Here is a 22,747-nt window from a genome sequence, read left to right on the forward strand (position 1 = left end):
AACTTTGAATTTTTAGTAGCTGTGTCCTTTTGTCCAAAAACGTTTAACATTTCCAAATATAATATCAGAAATGATCTAAATCATTATTCTATTGTTCCCAGAGGTCATAAACAGTAGGACTACCTGAGAGAAATATGTCGGATAAGATGAGAAAGGTGTACGCATTTATTAATTCATGTCAGCTTTAACACAGAAAATATGTAAATCAAGCGGGTAGGTCGGACCGAAAACGTTTTATTAAAGGGACGTGTAATAAAGCTGATGATGTATATCGCTTTCAAGATAAATCACAGGCATATTAACCCTCTCCTTGTCTAGATAACCAATGATATCCCACTTTATATTCAGTATATATGTACGATGACACGGACTCGTAATATCATTCGCATGTTAAAGAGGTAGAAATCTACACAGAAGAATATAACGACTAGTATAGGAAAATTTGAAGTCAACAGTTTATATTACATAACATTAGGTAAGAAAACTAGCTTGTTATTTTATTGATGTCTTTTATTTCTCCGAAGCGACACGTTACTACGGCGCCCATTAGTGCAGTGGTAGATTTTTTTACTCGCAATTGGATGTCGTTTGTTCGAGTTCCGATTTGTACCATGACTGCCATGATCAAACCTAAGTCGTAAATAGAGGTAGTGAATGATCTTTCTCCGAACGCTATGAATTTAAACTTTAAAATTGAGAATCATGGGTCTTTTAGATATAAGTTTAAAACCGGAGGAGCAGTGTCATGACAAACGTTGCCACGTTACAGACCATCCACTACTGTAGCTCTGAATATGAGCATTCAATAGCTGTGGTATGTGGATGGGCTCTAAATTTATGGCCGATTTTCCACATCTATCATTTTGTGATGAATTCTATAAATCAAGACCACTTTGATACCTGGTATAATCTATTGCGAGAAAAATATGACATACTTTTCATGTATGCCGTCAAAAATACGGATAGAAAACGCTATATCATGTTGTATTTGAGACTTTTCCGTTATGATATTGAAAACTTCTTTATTCAACATTAAATCGAAAAGGCGAAAATAACGAACAGTGATTCATTTGTTAAAAGTCTGATCGCAGAATAAGAATTGTGTACATCGTTTTGCATATTGAAAATAAAACAATTCAGGAAACTGATTTTTTTCATAGTAAATTAAGCTTTACCCTTATATATATGCGTTAGTTGATTGCTTGTGCATTTTTAACTTTCTCCTAGGGAATATTTCACTCATATGGATACGTAGAAATCTACTTTAGCAACGCTAAAATCTACGTTAGCAACGCTGTAATCCTAGAAAATATACAAGCTAACCACGTGGGATACGTGGGGATAGGCCTCTAGTCCTGCATGATATATATATATATATTCTCGTATTAAATAATGAACAGCTACGGGTCCAGGATATGCGAAGGGGGCATGTAAAATCAAGTATTTGACAAAATACTCAGCCATTATGTGTGCCAAATCTGTTTTACTCGCGTTATTTCTTATTTTAATGTGTTCGATTGAGGGTTTGAATGTTTTCTGCCTATCATCTATACTTGTCAGTAATGCCTTGTGACGAAAAGGAGAAAGGGGAGGGGGCTCTAAATCCCCTAATGAGTTCATATCTGAAATACCAAGCCTTCTCAATTCTAAAAGCCGAGTGGTTGGTAAAGGATCAATACCTCCCTATTTTAATGTCTTAGGTTTGGTACAGTCATGGCAGGGATCGAACTCATGGCAAATGCTCTACCACTCAGATCCCGTGGTCAGGAAAAAAAATGAATAAATCTGGATATTTTTTTGGTCCATTTATTTTGCAAATTTGAGTAAGAATCTTATATATTTATTTTTTGTGTTTCTTCTTTCTGTGAATTTATGTAAAATCATATTCAAAAACGTGTGAAACATTATTTTTGCGAAAAAAATATTTTAGCAAATCCATCTGACTCGCAGAAACGCTAAAATTAATCGACAGCAAAAATAACCAGATTCACGTTATAATATGCAATATGTATGCTTTTATAATAGTGTATTCTTAGATAATCTTAGTATAGGTTCTGCATTTATTCTGATAAACCAATCTTAGTGTAATTAAAAGTATTGTATTATCTGGTGTGATTATGAATTTAGATTATCAGCGATCATGTATGAATACTATTTTTACGCAATCATTTAGTAGTGCTTTGTTTGCAATGTTATAGCTTTAAAATATTAATTCCGATAAAACAGCTCAATTGAGCTGTTTGCACATGTCCGTAATATTCAGTTATCGTGTATCCTCTCTCTCTCTCTCTCTCTCTCTCTCTCTCTCTCTCTCTCTCTCTCTCTCTAACGTAATCAGCCAGATACTGGTATAAAATTAGTATTTTTTCTTTTTCTAGAGCAAAGAAAATTTCCTCCTATCTGTAAAACGCTCTTAAGACATTACTATGGCGATGAATTTCTTATCTGAGGGAACAATTACTGTAAGAAGATTGGGAAGTAACGGGGTAAAGTGAGTATCATGAAGTGATATTACTACTCGAATTAATGTATTGTGTAAAAAAAATGGGCAATGATGCCTTCATTGTGCATGGTTCTAAAACTAGTATAAAACAAACAGATGTTCAAACATTTTATTTAATGGCGTCTTTATTTTTAAGATTAAAAAGATTGGAAAGCAAGCTCGAAATAAAGGATGCAAATGTTGCAATGAAGAGGAAACGCATGACTGAGGAGATGAAACCCAATAAGTATGTCCATACATGTTCCAAACACATTCAATTTAATGACAATTATAAAGAAACACATTCAATGTAATGACAATATTAAAGACACATGCTCTACACACATACAATGTGATGAAAATATCAAAGACACACATACAATGCAAGGTGAAGATAACGAACAGTGATCAATCTCATAACTCCTACACGCAATACAAATAAGATAGTTGGGCAAACACGGACCCCTGGACACACCAGAGGTGGGATCAGGTGCCTAGGAGGAGTAAGCATCCCCTGTTGACCGGTCACACCCGCCGTGAGCCCCATATCCTGATCAGGTAAACGGAGTTATCCGCAGTCAAAATCAGTGTGTCAAGAACAGCTTAGCAATCGGTATGAAACACGTCAGACAGCATTTGACCCAATGCGAGGTTGTATTGACGAACTAGATCGTTATAACGACCATAGAATTTGCGAAATGCTGACTTCAATCGAGACTGTTGAAATCCCTGTACCATCAACTTGTTTGTCAGTAGCTTACCTCAATTTAAAAACTGACTATACCCAGAACAATGTAATGACAATATCAAACACACGTACAATATAATGACAAGATTGAACACACACGTACAATGTAATGACAAGATTAAACACACACGTACACTGTAATGACAAGATTAAATACACACGTACAATGTAATGACAAGATTAAATACACACGTACAATGTAATGACAAGATTAAATACACACGTACAATGTAATTACAATAGAAAACACACACATACAGTGTTTTGGTTGATTCACTTTTGTTTAATTGTCCAAATATGAGTGACATTCAATTTCAAAATGACATTTTTGAATCACAAAAATTAATGAACTCCCCAAGCAATCGTTAGACAATAGGGTTATCCCATAATAGGTGACAAATTGTTTCTTCTCGTTTTTACATGGAAGGTGAATATATCGAACAGTGATCAATCTCATAACATAAATCACACAAATTTGAGTTCAATTTGCTAGTTTTAAACATACAATCATTTGTATTCAGAATATACTGATTAATTCTTAATCGAAACCATTGTTGTTTAATATTTTGTGTGCTTGACAAACGGATACCATATTTTATTTTCCATTACCTGTTTTTCTATGATGTTGAAATATTTGTCCCATTTTGTCAACAACTGGCTTCACCATTTGTTTATTTAAAACGCTATACATGGGTTTATGTCCGTGTTCTTTTTTTCATAATACAACCATAATACAAACAATTTAAGGAAATATATGGTTTGAAAATTAGTTCCTGTCTATAAAAATTAAACTTCCTGGTAATTGTCAATATGACTTGCCTAATTCCTGTGTAAGTCAAGTGGTTAATCTTATTTTGAATTGATTTTGAAGTTTTGCAAGACATCACGTATTGCTATTTGTATAAAGGGTGAAGATAAGGTACATTATTCAATCTCATAACTCCTATAAGCAATACAAAATAAATAGTTGAGCAAATACGGGGTCCAAGATATAACCAGAGGTAGGATCAGGTACCTAGGAGGATTAAGTCTTCCCTGTCGGCCGACTTCTAATAAATGATGGACACATTTTATACTTTTTCACACCAAGACTTAGAAAACACAAACTGTTTTCCAATTGTAAGTAAATAATTGTACCGTTGTGGTTGGCATGTGTAGTCTTGCCAAGTTTTAATGACAATTATCTTAAATTTCCTTGAAAACCACCAATACATTAGGTATTTTGTATGTTTTCCTTAATCTGATCTACGTAGTCTGATCCTGTATTCAACAACTACAACTATAACATTTTCAGCATAATCTTAGTACCAATAGTAATAAGGTAGCGACGGATAGCAACCATGTGATCAGTAAAAATTGTGTATTTTCACGTGAATTTATTTTCCGGAATTTCTTACTCCGTCATAGAATAGTCGAAAAACAAAAAGGGGTTCCAAAAGAGTGTTGTTGCTGTGACTAACTCGCCAAGAGAAAATCAGCACATACCACATACATGTAAGTATACGTCAATGTCTGCAAAAATGGTAGATCAAATATTTCATCTGTATGAAACATTTTGCCAAACGAAATGTGAAACTAACCAAGAACCCATGTATATAGATGTGCTATGGATTGATGCATCGTAATGTCCGAGTGCTGCATGCTGCGAGATTAAATACTGTTTATACAGTCATTGCGAGCTAAACAAAGTTTCTAGCAAGAAGAGGAATTTGGTGGATGCATTAAACTTGGACAATGAAATCATAGTTTCCTTTGATGAGTGAGAAAATTGCCATCAATTTGTATTCAACTCACATTTCCTCTGCTATTCACAACGCGATTTATAATAACATCTGTAAGTTTAAACATATGGCATACAGTAGATGTATTATTTTGTATGTATATATGTATTCCATGTGTGCTTAAAATGCAACTCCCACCTGTGCATGTAATTGTAAATGGATGTCATGTAAATGTATACCACATTTGTAAACATGGACTCTCACAACTCTTTTATTAAGAAAATATCGTTATGAAAATGACCGTTACGAAAATAACATACCTTGAACTACATGTATAAAAGTGACGAAAAACAAATATCTGTATAGATCTACTATCTAGGGGTATGGGGGAACCGGATAGAAAATGGAAGGGGGGCATGTGTTGAATTATAATTCCCTTGACTATAGTATACATATACTATTACTTTGAAATTTCAGTGACCTAAGAAATATATCAAACCTGAGGTTTCATGTTTCACACAAACATGTAGGTTGGCAAAAACCTTTTTGAAAATAATGTAAATTAATCACAAGTCTGCACATGCCCTCTCATAGGCAAATGTATGCATTGTATGTATAAGTAAGATATGTATACTACCCGCATGTCCTTCTCTTGACCCACATATTGTAAATAAAACAGATATGATGAGTCTATGGCAGTTTATGAAAACATATATGTCATCTCATATTGCAATTTAAAATTTTGAAACATCAGTATTTAAATTTGCACTGAATATGTGTTGAGACACAATCTTAAAATTCACACTGTCTGACACAGTCTAATTACTCAGTGGTATAATATAGACCTAACTGTGCAAATATCAATTATGATGATCTGTTTTTTTAGGCATAAGTCTGAAGACCAAGGGATGTTAAATAGGACCAGTGCCGATTGAAGTGGGTTTCGAGTGAACGAGTTTAATAGAAAGAGAGGTACTATATTTTCTTGAGATAAATATCAGACAACATTTGTAAAGACATATATGAGTATATCAGATATTCATCTTTTTTGCTATATTTAAATATATTTATCTATCTCTTGAACAGGTACTCCATTTACAGTGATGGTGACATATCCACTGGACCTCCCACAACTCCACAAATTTAGAAATGTTTGATCAAGTTCCGAAGATTAAAGAATTACTGCAACATTTGGGACTGGGATGAAAAACATTAATTCACCTATGAGCTCAGAGCAGTGGATGTTGTACAACATACTTTAAACTAAATTGTGAATTTTGTGGAAAACAAGTACATTTACTCGTGTATTACATGTACATGCCTTTTGAAAGACAATACTATTGCATAGATGTAAAGGAAAGGTCACTGCTGATTATTCTTTCTGAGATATATTGGAAAAAACGTGCACATGATATCTATAATACCAATTTTATAACTTCAATCAATGTGTTTGAATTTTCCTTGTAATTCAAAATTTAGTTGAAAAATATATCATTGATACATTAATGTACATCAATTTTTTTTTTTTTAGAAAAGTTTCATAATTGAACTAATTCATCCCCCTTCCCTTATACACACAGTGAACATAAACCTTCACCAGGGGAAAATTACAGTTAGTTAATGCAATATACATGTACATGCATTCTCAGTTATCCGATATATTGTGAAACTACAATTAGGAAGTTTAAACTTAAGAAAGATATACATGTATCTGTGAGGGCAAAATGGCTCAGATGGACTTTGCAATTCATGGGCAGTCCACGGGTCTCTTTCCATTGATATTAATTATTTATTAAAATAAGGAATGGTTATTTAAACATATTTGGTGTATTATACTGTATAGTGATATCAATTTCTATAAAAAAAAATGTGTATAGGTAATACATTGGGTCCAGTTATTACAAGAAATTGTATGAAAAATAACTAAATATTTAGGCAATCATTATGAGTGCAAAAAGGTCAACTGCAATAGCACACACTATAGATAATTCTCAAATGGCTCATAAAAACTTCTAGTATTGTGATGTTGAATGCTCAAAGTGGTATTTTGGGAATGCTTAATCTTTTAAGGTCAATAGTTTATCTCTGCTGACTGTATCTCTTAAAATTCATTTCTGGAAGGGAGGGGGTAGGGTTACAAAATCTGACATAGTTTCAGATTAAACCTCATTTGGTATATTTTTGTTCTATCCAATATTTTAGATACTACTTGACTTATTGCAAAAATGAAATAAAATCAGAAATTTTATGAGCAGAATTTTTTCGATATGTTTTAGGATAAAGTTCAAATACTATAATAAATAAAATTGAAAAAAAAATCAATGAGTGTTTTTTTTAGGGCTAGCTATCAATAGCTACCTTAAAATGTTATTCAAATAGTTTACACATAAGCAGTATACATGTACATAATTTGGCAGTACCTTTACCCAAGAACCAAACTCAACATCATTATACATTTAATGTGGTTTTTTTTTTTATATATTTGCGATTGCAGATATGTTTTTTAAAGATTGGTTAATTTTTGCTCCGCCACTAAGACTCATGGGTTCAGGGATCTTAAATTTTACAATACTATAGCTTTCTAAATATACGCAAGAAATTTATTATCGCGTCATTTCGCGAAAAAAAACATCGCTCGCGAAAAAAATTATCGCTTTGATTTTTATATAAAGCTAAAATATATACAAAAAGACTTTATCAATAGAGCACTCGCGATTTTATTTTCTCGCTATTTGTCATCCATTAGTAATTTCGAGATAACCTATACTCGCGTAAAATAAGGAATATACCGTAAATGGCACTCGTGTTTAAAATATACTTAATACTAAATTTGAATAGCATTGTAATGGTAGTTATCAAGAAGTTAAAATGCTCATTGGATCACGCATGGAGGACACTGATCAATTGCAATAGGTCATGTGAGTTTGTTAAACAACGAAATTCTATGTAAAACAATAAGTTTGTCTAAAATTCACAAACACTTTCCATTACACTCAGTTTAAACAGTTTTAGACATAGAAATATGACTTGCTGAAGTGTTAAATTTGGTCGTCTGTTATTTCCTAGAGAAAAAAGTCAAGAAATAGAAAAAAAAACTGCTTATTATAGCAAACATTTCTCTTTTATCCTCTGATAAGTGAAATTTCCTGAAAATAATTTTAAATTTTAATTTGTGGAAATTTAACTGTAAATTGTACAAAATTGTAGGTATTGTTTAATTGCCTGATGGTGGTGGTATATATTTATAACTAAAGTATCGTCCCTCATCAAGATGCACGGTGTGTTGCTTTAGTACAACAGTGACATATTTTTTTTATAGAAGAGGGAGATATGAAAAGTTCCCCAAAACAAAGCAAACCTTTGTTTCCTTCGACTTTGGACCCGTGGAGCTAAACTGTCATCGTTTCGTGTCTACAAGACTACAGTGCATTTTAGATTCCGGTGATCTGGATTGTCAACTTGAATATGGAAAAGAATTGTTGCTAATTCATCACTCAGGCATTTCTGCAGGAGATATCTGTGAGAGACAGTTTGGGTCGCAACCATTATGTGTAGAATATCAAAAAGGTTAGTTTTGCTTGTCTTAAATCATTTAAAGTGTTTGCATAATGATAACACCCATACTTTAAAATGTATGCAATTGTAAGATAACCTCCTGTCTCCACAAATAAGCAATATCATAATAATGCAAACATTTCCATTTATACTGCATCTATACTGTAAGATAGTAAACATACCAAAATAATGCATATCAAATTAATCAACGGGAAAATAAGATAACAAGGGATGTGGAATCTATTTTGAAAATACTGTTCCGCATATTAAAGCTAAATGTTGATATTTGCCAACAGTATTCTGAAAACTCCAATGCCCCCGAAAGAGCTTATCCATTGTACATGTATGTGTAACTTTAACAAGATATTACTAATTTGATTCCATTCTACAGTGAATGACCCGAGGTTGCAAAATTCACAATGTTGGTACAACATTTTCTGTTTTCCTAAATATTACATTAGTTTTAATACTATATCAAACACTTAAAGACGTCTTACCTGGAACCAAAACCATTCCCACCTAGGATTATGGAATTTAAAAATATGATGAAGGTGACCTACTGCTTCCAAATACGAAAGCTGAAGATAACGAACAGTGGTCAACTTCTATAAGCAATACAAAAGAGATAGTGTTGGGCATACAGGGACACTTGGGCACACTAGAGGTGGTATCAAGTGCAGCGGAGGAGTAAGTATTCACTGTTGACAGGTCACATCCGCCGTGAGCCCTGTATCTTGATCAGGTAAACAGAGTTATTCGTAGTCAAAATCAGTGTACCAAGTACAATACAATTGGTCTGAAATACGTCAGAAAGCATTTAACCCAATATAAGGTTGTAGTGTCAAACTAGACCGTTATGACGACCAAATAATTTGCAAAATGCTGATTTTAAACGAGACTGCTGAGACCTCCTACTCATAAACAGACACTGATATAAATATACTTACAATCAAATAAATAGTGCCTTAGATTTTTAGCGAACAACATGTGGTCTACCATCAACTTATTTGCCAGTAGCTTGCCTCGATTTAGAAATTAACCATATGCAGAACAAGCTCTTGTGTATCGAATTAGTTGAGATATATAAACATCATATGTAGGTAATAAAGGAATATTGCCACATAAATACGGGAACTTGATGATGGAGAAGCTGAAAACATCCCGTTTGTGATAAAGATGGGTTGTTGGTTTGCTGATAATATCTACTTTCAATAAAATATATAAGTATGAAGCAGAAGTGGACGAATATATGGTGTCTTTGATGTCGAGCTCAAAGGGATGTGTCGAATCGACATATGAATGTAAATGTCAAACTGAAGGCCACAGGAAGATGCTTTTTTCCTTCTCATATAAATCGAGGTAAGCTACTGACAAATTATATGGTCGCTATAACGATCTACTTCGTCATTACAATCTCGCAATGAGTCAAATGCTGTCTGACGTGTTTCATACCGATTGTTAAGCCGTTCTTGGCACACTGATTTTGACTGTGGATAACTCCGTTTACCTGATCAGGATATAGGGCTCACGGCGGGTGTGACCGGTCAACAGGGGATGCTTATTCCTCCTAGGCACATGATCCCACCTCTGGTGTGTCCAGGGGTACGTGTTTGCCCAACTATCTATTTTTTATTGCTTATAGGAATTATGAGATTGATAACTGTTCGTTTTCTTCATCTTGCATATAAGGTTATGGACAAACTTTGCTTCAAAAGAATATAGAAACCGGTCAGCTAACAAATGATCACAATTTGTCCACATGGTAATTCCAAGAGACTCCCGGAAGACCTAATCACAAAAGACCACGATATATTGTCAATGAGGAATTCCAGCAGATTTCTTATTTCAATGTCAGAATACTTGTGCTCGGAATGAGTTTTAATTTAACATCAATAACATTAAAGAATATAATATTTATATATTTACACAATAACAGCAATCTATCTGATAATTCCAAAGAGCAATTTTTTAAAAAATATATACCAAAAATTTTCCCGCCGTAAAGTCAGAACTATTACCATGGGTATCAAAATGTTTACATTTGAGTAGAGGCAATCCTGTTGTACATCACTATATATTAATTTTTCTTATATATGTACAATTATATATATATTGTTTAGCAATAGGCTTATTTTGACAATGAAGACCACAGGGGGCAGGAGTTTTAAGATTTACAATTAAACTGCCGCTATGCCTTCTCCCAAAGATACTTCAACCGACATTTTAAAATAATAGCAATAGTAGATTTGAATTGGAAATTCAAAATGTTCAATTGTTAACACATTTAACTATTGACCACTTTTATCCCACTCTGACACCATAACCCTTGTCCTTGGGGTCATATAATTTTATAACTTTGTTAAAGCGCTACGTGCTCATTATAAATATCCATTTATTTTCAATTGAGCATCAAAATATTAAACATATTTGAATATTTTGAATATAGATACTATATACAAGTAGGGTCCCGACATGGAGTCGAAAGCTCTAAAACTGCCATGGTGGTCAAGAGGTCTAGAGGTTAAAGTGTTCGCCTCGCACGCGAATGCCGGGTTCGGATCCCCGCCGGGACAGACCAAACTCGTTAAAACAGGTAGTGGCAATTCCATCGCCAAACGCTCGACATTAGGTGTGAATGTTACGGCTTCTCGGAGATTACCTTAAAAACGGATTTCCCGTGTCACATTAGGTGTGACACGCTAAGGAACCTTGATGTTGAAAGACCGTAAGCGCCAAGCAAATATCTGAATTTGAAACCCTTGACCGGTCTTGGTGACATCTCTATATGAGTGAAGAAAAAAAATACCGAGAGAGACGTAAAACAAGATACAATCAATCAGTCAGAACCATGGTGACCATGACATTTACAATTTTAGTGAAGACAGCCCTGCTCTACATCACTATATATCTATTGATCTATTTTTACACGTGCGGTTGTAGATTTTTAAAATTGGACGGGTATTTGCCCCGCTCCTAAGATATCCTGACATTTACAATCTATAGCCCCTTCTCCGATAGACTCTTCGTCAAATCCAGCATGTATAACCGGCGTACTAATAGGTATATACATGTAATACGTCAGCATGCAGCTCCGTGACCCCAACTTATCGATTAGTAGTCTACGTTCAGTTAATACTTGTAACCAAAGCGTACATACATGCCAATTGTTTTCTCTTTAAGAAATATATATTCTTTGTAGATGGAGCTGTTCCGAAGAATACAGTTGTAATGTGTTATGTAGAAGAAAATCTAGAAACGTATGAGGTACTAATTTACAGTGAACATTTCTTAGTATAATAAGATACTATTTACTCTCAGTTTTTACATGCAAAACAATATGCTTTTTTTCTATCAATCATATATAGCTTGCTACGTAAATTGCAATTCATTAACGCTTTATTTAAAATATAATGTGTTTCTACTAATGTATCCAATGCTCCCCAAGCTTTAAGTGCTTTAAATTACAACACTTCCCCTTAATGCAAGGTGAAGATAACGAACAGTGATCAATCTCATAACTCCTACAAGCAATACAAAATAGATAGTTGGGCAAACACGGACTCCTGGACACACCAGAGGTGGGATCAGCTGCCTAGGAGGAGTAAGCATCCCCTGTTAATGTAAGGAAAAAGAATTAACAGGAACATGGAGATTATGAACTGCATTTTGTGCATAGAGGAAAAAGATGGAGAAAATACACCGATGTGACTAATGGCATTGATATATGCAAAGTGAAGATAACGAACAGTGATCAATCTCATAACTCCTACAAGCAATACAAAATTGATTGTTGGGCAAACACGGACCCCTGGACACACCAGAGGTGGGATCAGCTGCCTAGGAGGAGTAAGCATCCCCTGTTGACCGGTCACACCCCCGTGAGCCCCATATCCTGATCAGGTAAACGGAGTTATCCGCAGTCAAATCAGTGTGCCAAGAACGGCTTAACAATCGGTATGAAACACGTCAGACAGCATTTGACCCAATGCGAAGTTGTATTGAAGAACTAAATCGTTATACCGACCATAGAATTTGCGAAATGCTGACTTCAATTGAGACTGTTGAAATCCCTGTACCATCAACTTGTTTGTCAGTAGCTTACCTCGATTTAAAAACTGACTATACCCAGAACAAGCTCTTGCATATCGAATCAGTTGAGATATATAAACACCATATGCAGATGATAATGGAATATTGCTACATAAATGTGGGAAGTTGACGATGGAGAAGCTGAAATCATTCCGTTTGTCATACAGTTGAGTTGTCAGTTTGCCGTTAATGTCTACTTTCAATAAAATATCTAAGTATGAAGCAGAAGTGGACGACTCTGTGGTGTCCTTTATTTCGAGCTCACAGGGATATATCAAATCGACATATGAATGAAAGCTATCATTGTTAATAGACAAAACGGCATCGATATATCTAAAAGTCGAATTGAAGGTCACAGCGAGAGATTTTTTCTTCTCACGTAGAAGTTTTTGAATAAATTCTACTTCATATGAATATAAAAACAGGTCAGCTAACAAAGGAGCAAAATTCGTGCCCATGGGAATTCCAACAGACTGTTGGAAGACCTGATCACCAAAGACCACGAAGATATTGTCAATGAGGAACTCTAGCATATTTTTTATTTCAACTTCAGAGTACTTGTGCGTGGAATCAGAGTGGTGTTTAACAAAATAAGTTTTTGAATGACTGATCACTAGATATGAATATTTCCGTTTTCCGTTTTTGTTGACGAAGCAACTATCTATGATGTCAAAAAGTCTAGTCTTTAATTTATCGTGAGGAATGGTCCTGTATAGTGTTGAAAAGTCATAGGTTTTAATGCTATTGATTTGGGAAAAATTCTATGATTTCAAGTTTACTAAAAGTTCTTTAGAATTTTTTAGAATCCACATTTGATTAACACCACTTCTGGCATATGTAGTCGCACAGTAAGTTTGAAGTTTCTCCTTCACAGCTGTTAACATTTTCGTGAGGAGCAAAGATAGGGGCTTGGTAGAGCACTTACTAGATGCAGCAATGTATCTTTGTTTGTAAGAGTTTTTATGTAGTTTAGGAATCCAGTATAGGTACGGTAACTCATATTCATTCGACCCATTGAATGGAATATTAAATGTGTCTAAAACTGAAGCATGGTTTTGAAGAATTTCGTCTTTTGAAAGGGCAGTTGGAGTATAAGTATGATTACCAAAAGTGGAATTAATGCCAAGTTCGTTTAAAATACAGTTGTAATAATGAACCTTACAAACAAAGACAATGTTGTTACTAGCTTTGTCAGCTGGAACCAAAACATATTCCTCATGTAACCTATCTAATTCTTCTATCACTTCTGGTTTACTAAACAGAGAAGGATAGATGGTACGTACTTTTGTTTCCATGTATCTAATGCGGGATTTTAATATCCCTCTTATGCTTTTAACCCATTCTGACAGTGTATCAAGTTTTTCTTTTTCATATTTAGCCCATCGTCTGGCATAATCTTCGACATAACTCATAATAGAGATACAGAGAACCTCGGTCTTTTAATTGGCGACAGAACTTCATCTGACATCATTTATACTTGGTCTTTTATATGAACGATGTCCGTGACTGCGTTTTCGTCTTTGGATATTGGGAAAGAGTCCCATCACATTAACGTCATTTCCTTGTGGACTAGTCAAATTTCCCACAGCATATACATTATCATTGCATCCATATGGAAATGCAGTGTCTAGGGTCCTGATCCAGTGATCTTCTCGTTGTCTACGAAAGGGGGTGCTTAATGTAGGATTGTTTGTGTGATGGTAATTTTTTTCTAAAATCCTTACCCTCATGGACAAGATGGAGTGGTCCGGTGCATTAAAATGCTTGTAAAGAAGTTGGTTACCACCATTATTAATTTGAAATCTGTGTCCCGATATTCTTTTATTAAGTGAACCCTTGGTTTCTCCCACATAAATTAAGCCACACAGGTTACACTCAATGGCGTAGACAACGTTAGAAGATTTACAAGTCAGATTATCAAACGTTTTGGTACAGAAACTACGTCCAGTTAAATTACTACTAAATGAATTTTTAGTGATCAGTATATCACAAGTTTTGCAATTTTTTGCAGAACATTTTGAGGTTGAACACATGAGGTCTGAAAAGGAATTATCAAATATATCTGTTAAAGGAACATAACAGTCTCTTTAATTTTGGTATAAGAATTTTTGTTTCTGTACCAAAGCTGACAATCGATTGTACATACGACAAATCTTTGATATCTTGAAGGATAATCCGAGGGACACCAACCGATCTGTAGGAGCCTGTGTCCCTTATAGACTCCACAGAGTGACACATTTTTATACTGGGCGACGTGTCAGCCAGTATTGTTTCGTTATTGTGTATATTCATGAAGGAACATATATCGAGCGACAAGTATCCTCGGGGACAGACTGTCCACCAGCAGAGATACAAACTCGATGGTTAAATGCAAAGTGAAGATAACGAACAGTGATATATGAGATCAGTAGGCCAGAGAACATACTCTTACATTTGAATTGTAGGAAATATAAGACCAGGGTAAAATATTCAAAAGTGAAGATAACGAACAGTGATCAATCTCATAATCCCTATAAGCAATACAAAATATAGAGTTGGGCAAACATGGACACCTGGATACCAGAGGTGATACTATTTGCCTAGGAGGAGTAAACATCCCTTTTTGATCGGTCACACCCGTCGTGAGCCCTATATCTTGTTCAGGTAAACAGAGTTATCCGTAGTCAAAATAAGTGTGCCAAGAACAGTCTAACGTTCTGGGTAGAAGAATGTGAACAACATGCTATGGAATATTGTACGAAATTTCAACGCTATGCAACAAGTAATATAGAAGACATTGTTCCTGTCATTTTAAACCGCCAATGGGAGGTGAAGATGACGAACAGTGACCAATGGCATAACTCCTACAAGCAATACAAAATATAAAGTTGGGCAAACACGGACCCCTGGACACAACAGAGGTGGGATCAGGTGCCTAGGAGGAGTAAGCATCCCCTGGCGACCGTTCACACACACCGTGAGCCCTATATCCTGGTCAGGTAAGAGGAGCTATCCGCAGTTAAAATGCGTGTGATAAAAACGGCTTAACAATCGGTATCAAACACGCATCTGCAAATAGCAAAGAAGCAAATGGTATACACATTTTGTGACAAACAGACTGAACTACGGAGGGATAAAATTAACTATGTACCTAACCAGAAATAAAACTAAATGATATTGATTTTAGCAAAATAGGTGTTGATGGGTTATGAAGCACATTACGTTGTTATAAACTGCGAAGTGTAATCAGAACCACTATATATTTTAAGTTAGCAACGATGAAGATTAGATGATGGTTGGTTTGATGTCTAAGTAAACAAGCACTGTTTTACCCCTCGTGGTGCAAAATTGAAAAGGGCTTTACATATGTATCATTTGATTGATAGTAGTGCTAAAGCAATTCCAAGATATTGAGCAGGTATTACCTTCCTATGTCCAGAGTGGAATCACCATATGATCTAAAATCAATAGGGGTAATCTACTACCCAAGATGTACCAGTATACCGAGTTTGGTTTGATTAAGCAAATGATTCCTGAAGTATAAGCGATGATATATTACTATCCAGATTGATCTTTGACTGCGTGAACCGAAAACTTATCGAGGTAATATATCCCTCATACGGGGGATGTTTACTCTTCCTGGGTACCTGATCCCACCTCTGGTGTGTCCAGAGACCCGTGTTTGTCTGATCTCACCTCTGGTGTGTGCAATGATCCATGTTTGCCCAACTATATATTCTGTATAGCTTAGAGGATTGGTCACTGTTCGTTATCTTCACCTTTCATGTACCACGTTTGATATTTGTTAAGCAATGATTTTAAAGATATTATGTGGGCAGTATTTTCCTATGTCCTGTGTCCATTTTGGTCCTTGATCTTTGACCAAATGACGTATAATCAATCAATAGTGATAATCTATTCCGTAGAATTAACCAAGTTTAATGTTTATCAAGGATAGGGTTCACAATATTTTAAATGAACAATCTATTGCTATGTTCAGTTTAACTCATGACCTTTGACGATGTGACCTAGAAACCAATCGTAAGTTATATATTACTCAGTAAGATATACCAGTGTACAAAGTGTGATGGCTGTCAAACAAAGGATGTTCAAGATACTGTGTGGAGAAAATCTTATGTCCAATTTAACCCTTAACCTGGGACCGTGTGACTAAAGGGGTTATTAACTCCAAATAATGTACCAGTGTACGAAGTTGAATGTTTTTTCAAGGAAATGGTTTTCAAGACATTTAACGGACGGCATCATCCTATCAATAGAGTCGTTGAGCCCTGGCCTTTAAAATTTGACTTGAAAATCAATAGGGTCCTCTTCTACACACAACCAACCAATGAAATAAGTATACTTACAATTAAGTGACTAGGTTTCAAGATTTTTAGCGGACAGCATGTGATCTACTGACCTACCGACATACCGACCGAAAAATGCAAGCAATATGCCCCTTTTCTTTGAAAGGGGGGATGAAAAACGTCCACAGTTCATCTGCACTAAACACATGGGGTTACTGTTTTTCTGGAATGCATCTTCTCCGTTCTATTTTAGATCTAATTGTAAAATAATAATTGTTAACGAAATGTATTTGTTTTTTATGGTGCCCGAAAACATTCGAGGGATAATATAGTTGCCGTTTTGTCATGTTAGACCGTCTGTCCGAGTTCACATATCCTAATCATTGCAAGACAAATTGATATAAATGATCCCAAACGTTCGTTGAAACACGTATCTTTGAACCAGTCTTTCAGGGTCAGTTTTGAAAGGTCATGACCACTTAAAACATGGAAGTTCTTTGTTTCAATAGTTTTTTAACATTGCTTCAGGAGTTGATTATAATTGATCACATATATTCCAAGGTCATTTTGATAACATCAAGATTACTTAGAACATATACATTTTATAAGTAAATAGTTCTTCATTGATCGTATATCACCCAAATAAATGATAGGCAGAGGATTTTAAGACAAATATCACCCTGAGTCATTTCGTGAAGGTCAAGATCACCCAGAACATAGATAATTCATTTCAACCATATTTAAAAAAACAACAATGATCTCTCTTTCAGGTCGTTTTGAAATATACACCTTATATACGGAAAAGTGCTTTATTTGAACATTTATTTTGCGCTTATCACACAGATAAGTAATAGGGAAATAACTTTTGGGCAAATCTCATTCAAGGATCATTTAAAGATCAACGTCAATCAACATATACATTATATATGGAAAAGAAACCTTTATTTCATTTCAACAATATTTTAACAATTATCGATCATTGTGCTTGTCAATAGTTATATGAAGTAGTTCCTTGGTTAGCTGCATTTCGGGGAACATCCATCAATTGTACTGATATTCTTATTTTTCACTTCTGTCAAACATAAACACAACCAATTGTATATTTCCTCATTTTAACTATTGTTGCACAGTTTGGTGCTCAGCCAAAAACAGGGTTTTTATTGACAGACTTTTTAAGTTACAGAAAAGGGCAGCCAGAATTATATTGAAGGTGAAAGTAACTCAGACTTCTACAGCTGATATTTTTAGTGTTCTTAAATGGATGCCTGTTCATGATTATTTTGTATATAGAAAACTAGTGCTTGCTTTTAAGGTTATTAATAACATGACACCAGAATATATGAACGTTTTTAATTTTGTCAGCCAAGTTAGTTCCAGAACAACAAGACGTAGCGATAGTGGCATTTTATATTTACCAAAAGTTCGAACTGAATATTATAAACGGTCTTTTAAGGTATCCTCCACAATTGTATGGAATCAGTTGCCCGAGACTGTCAGAAGCTGTGGTTCTATTACATCTTTTAAATCAGCATATTTGCAGCATTATTTCTCAAATAAGTGATATATAGATATGATGTATATGTTTATTTTCCTCCCAGTGATATCGTGTGTGTATTTTATGTATATATTTTATATTACGTTATCTATTTTTCTATTCTCTCATTTATCTGTCTTTGAATATGTTTTATACAGGACCACAATGTAAACTAGTCATTTGTACTAATTGTGCTATCCTGTCTAAATAAAAGAATTTATTATTATTATTATTATAATTGTATGAATAAAAAACAAAATTGATTTAAAGAAACATCACACTTATTGATGAAATGGGAAATGATCAACTTGATGACAGAGGCCACTGACTGGTCAAAGAAATATATATATATATATAGACGAGTTCCCGATATATATCGTCTGCTTTACGAGTTCGATAACATTACGGAACACGATGCGACTTTTAATCTTGAAGATATAAATGAAATTGAACTGAGCAATATGGCGTTCAACGAAGGCGATCTAGGCGATTAAGCTTTTTACTTGATATTCAAATGGAGCCGAGTCGCATTTCATCGACCCAATGACACAACCAGCGTTCAACGTCTCCTCCATCACAATATAGCATATTTGTCTGAACGTCTCGTCACAGCTTTTATCCATTGTTCCTTTCCTATAGCACGTGATCATTTAATTTTGCATAGTAGTTTTCTTTTACCTGAACGCACAGCCAGAGTTGGTGTTATTTTCAATGTGACGTACATATGTTATTATGCGCCATTTCAAAAATGCTAATTAAAGCTGTTGATGAGAAAAACGATTAGTTCTTCTAGAAATAATTTAATGATATTCAATGTAATTTAAAATTACTTTCCTGATGGAAGTACATGTATTTAAGGAAAAGTTGGATGGAAAGCTTTCCTCAATGCTCTACGAAATCAATAAAGATCTTCACGCCTCACGTCAGCATACTTCGCGAAGTGTTAGTGTTACTTGAAAAAAAAATACCTGTTTGAAGCGTTACAGTTCATGCGATCATGTATTTTGTTTTTTTAAAGATGAAATTTATTTCTTATATTTACTTTCTATTTCCATGTCATTACAACTCTATAGTACGTGACAAACTAGGCTGTTCAATGAATTCCTTATCAGTTTATTATCATTATTTTAGAATGAACATTTTGATTAATTTTATTTAAATTCTTTTTACGTTAGCTGAGATAGTAAAATGTTTCTAATAGAACCGTTTTTCACACTACACCATTTAGCGATTTAAACAATAATGATATGAAAAATAATTCAAAATAATCCTGTTTTTAATGTAATTTTTTAAATGATTACTTAAAAAAATAATACATATTAAATCAATTATAGCTTTCAAGAGAACTGATGGCGCACTTGTCAAGGTCGGTAGAGAGAAGTCATCTATTCTTTTTAAGCGCTGAAAAAGGGTCGACGTCAATAGAGAGGTTTCTGGAGAAGAACAAACTGAAAGTGTCCCCAAATCAAATTATCACTCGGAAAGCTCAAATGTCACGGGTATATCAGAAGATGTACGAAGATTTGGAGAGAAATGTTAAGGACGTAAGGAAAACAATAGATGCCCTACCACAGGAAAGCGAAATACACCCAATCAGAAAAAAACTGGCATATGTTGAAAAGAAGCTAAAAGAACGGAAGAAGCCAAGACGTCTCTCGGAAAACTGTAAAAGGAAACTAAAGAGGTAGTTATATATCCAAAAGGTATTATATCACCATTAATGCTACAAAATCATTTACACCTGTAGCAGAATCATTAACTTTATATTCAAATATTGATGACTGAACAGAGGAATCGGTGATATTTCTGACATGTAAGTATGCGCCACTGATATCGTGGTCCTCTTGTTAATATCTGCGAACGTCATGACATCTAACTTAACTTGAAATAATGTTGGAAGCTCTCTATTTGTCATTTGTTTCATGAAAACTCACCATTAATTATTCAATTATCAGGGGGGAGGGTATACAGGACAAGTAACGCTACAATTTGATTTGTTGTTAACTAAACTACTATTTTTGGGCCCTGAAAGAAGCCGAAAAATAGTGTTCATAAAACCAGTATAGATAAATTATGCATAATCTAAACCTTCAATTATAAAAAAAGAACTATAAAACCAATACTATGATCGTAAGATTAGAATTATTCACTTCATTAACCGTTCGACTGAGGATGCTTGCTCCTTCTAGGCACCTGATCCAACCTCTGGTATATCCAGGGATCCTCGTTTGCTCAACTCTCTATTTTGTATTGCTTATAGGAGTTTTGAGATTGATCACTGTTCGTTGTTGTCACATTTCATATCATTGTATGTTTATCATTCAGTGCTCTGGAAATCGGAGTTATTGCATATAGAGCAGATAGTGAAAGTCTTACCGTCTATATCAACCAGCCACGGACAAGATCACTCGATGCAAAGCTAAGCGACATAGAGAAAACCTGTTCACCCTTGGTTTTTCGATGTTGTAGAGTCCAAACACCGATTTACAGACCACATTCCTTGCGGGCTGGCTGTCGGATAGAAAATGGGGATATAGGTGTATTAGGATCGATTGGGATGTTTGCAAAGACAATTCTTAAAAATGCAGAAAAGGATGTGGCTATCACGTCTGCACATGTCATATGTGAAGGCTGCAGTGCAAGAACACAGTTAGATGGCAGCGACAAAGAAATAGGTAAATGCATATGGCCACCAAAACCTACCGGCGACTCCCTAAAAGCCAATGTCCTGGATATGGCTGTTATCGAAATGAGGTCGGGCATGGCTGAAAATATATTAACTTCAGAAAACATTTCTATTTATACTGGTCACAAAAGCGAACTAGAATTCCAAAGGGTTTACAAACGAGGATGGAAAACGGGTGAAACGCACGGCGATATCGATATCCCGCAATTCAACATGTTTGGTAAAACGGTAATGGTGATTACAACAGGAGATGGGGGAAGTTTTTCTGAACCTGGTGACAGTGGTGCCCTTGTACTCACTAAGAAAGGAACACATCTCCATGCACTTGGATTGATATTTGGAGGCGATTTGAAATTTCGAGATAGCGATGACGATTTTCCGGCCAATGCTTCGATAGCAATATACCTTGATGACGCAATCACCAGGTTTGAAGAGGAAAGTAAGAGAGGGAAGATTAAAATTCAGCGATATTAATATGTTAATGATGGAATTGTCCATAAATATATCTGCACGATATCGATAACCTTTATTTCCATTTTCATTGATGTATTATGAAGGGGCGTTTAGTGTCAATTTTCAGAAATCAAATACAATGAAAAACGCCCTACAGTAGTATAGAGTGAGGGTTTTTAGACAACATTAAACATCAAAGAGCAAAGAGCAAAAATAAAAATCAATAAGTACTACTGCTGGTCAGTGAGAAAAAAATCAATATAATAGGTGGTTAAGAATAATAGATGACTTATTGATTCGGATAAAGAGATCGACAAGAGATGAAAATAATATTATCGGTCAGTTTATGAATAATAAATGAATTATTGATAGAAAACTTCTAAGGATAAAAACAAGATATTTTCGATTTATGAAAGATACGGAGAGTAGCTCGGAGTGTGCAATGTCCGTGAGATTTCAATACGGGGATTTGTTAGACGTTAAAGATGTATACCTTATTTGTCATCAGGTCAATTGCTTTACCGTCAAATCTCATGGATTTTCTCAACAAATTTCTCTCAAGTATCAGTGGGCCGACATATATAGTGACCGGAAATAATTTCAGGGAAGAAATTCAGCTACGTTTAATACCAGAGACGTCCCTGGTCACATCAAAATGTTTAAAAAACCAAATCACCCAACCATAGTTTGTATGCTAGCTCAATGGGACTACTGGCGTTGTCATGATGTTAGAAAAACAATCACACCATACAACGATACAAGAGATAAGAAACAGAGATGGTTTCATCAATGTTTAGATAAAATTGGAACCTCAAAGTATGAGAACATCGCGTTTCCTTTTAAAGTTGGTTGTGGGCTCGCTGGAGGTTAATGGGACATTTATTACAAGTTCATACAAGAATTTTGTAGAAAATACCACACACATGTCTTAATCGTGGTTCCTAAGAAACCATTGACCGGTGTTAGCAAGCAGCTGGAATATAACCACACCCCTCCATGAATCATGTATTCACGAAACAGGTTAATAAGATATATTCAAATACCAAATAATCATACTTCAGTCTCTCTACCACAATGTCTCGCTGCAAATTGACTCTCGAAAATGAAGGTTTTGTACAAATTGTTGAATGGGAAGATGAATTAAGATTAGACATCAGCGAATGGGAGAAAGAAAAGCCAACAGAGAAAGGAGT

General features: G+C 34.9%; 1 protein-coding gene and 1 long non-coding RNA gene across 2 annotated transcripts; both read left to right on the forward strand.

The window, feature by feature from the left end:
• The first annotated feature begins 370 nt into the window (after positions 1-370).
• On the forward strand, positions 371-22,057 carry LOC130049868 (uncharacterized). Its single transcript, XM_056148053.1, has 7 exons — positions 371-475; positions 2,379-2,491; positions 2,640-2,729; positions 8,271-8,518; positions 11,706-11,770; positions 19,750-20,099; positions 20,741-22,057. The coding sequence occupies exons 2-7, from the start codon at positions 2,427-2,429 to the stop codon at positions 21,573-21,575; spliced, it is 1,653 nt and encodes a 550-aa protein (XP_056004028.1). The 5' UTR covers positions 371-475; positions 2,379-2,426; the 3' UTR covers positions 21,576-22,057.
• LOC130049869 (uncharacterized) lies at positions 3,126-7,199 on the forward strand. The gene is made up of 2 exons (XR_008798199.1): positions 3,126-5,923; positions 6,038-7,199. It is a non-coding gene; the product is annotated as an uncharacterized LOC130049869 (long non-coding RNA).
• Positions 22,058-22,747: the final 690 nt, after the last annotated feature.

This window comes from Ostrea edulis, chromosome 8 (assembly GCF_947568905.1).
Source record: "Ostrea edulis chromosome 8, xbOstEdul1.1, whole genome shotgun sequence".
NCBI classification, from domain to species: Eukaryota; Metazoa; Mollusca; class Bivalvia; order Ostreida; family Ostreidae; genus Ostrea; species Ostrea edulis.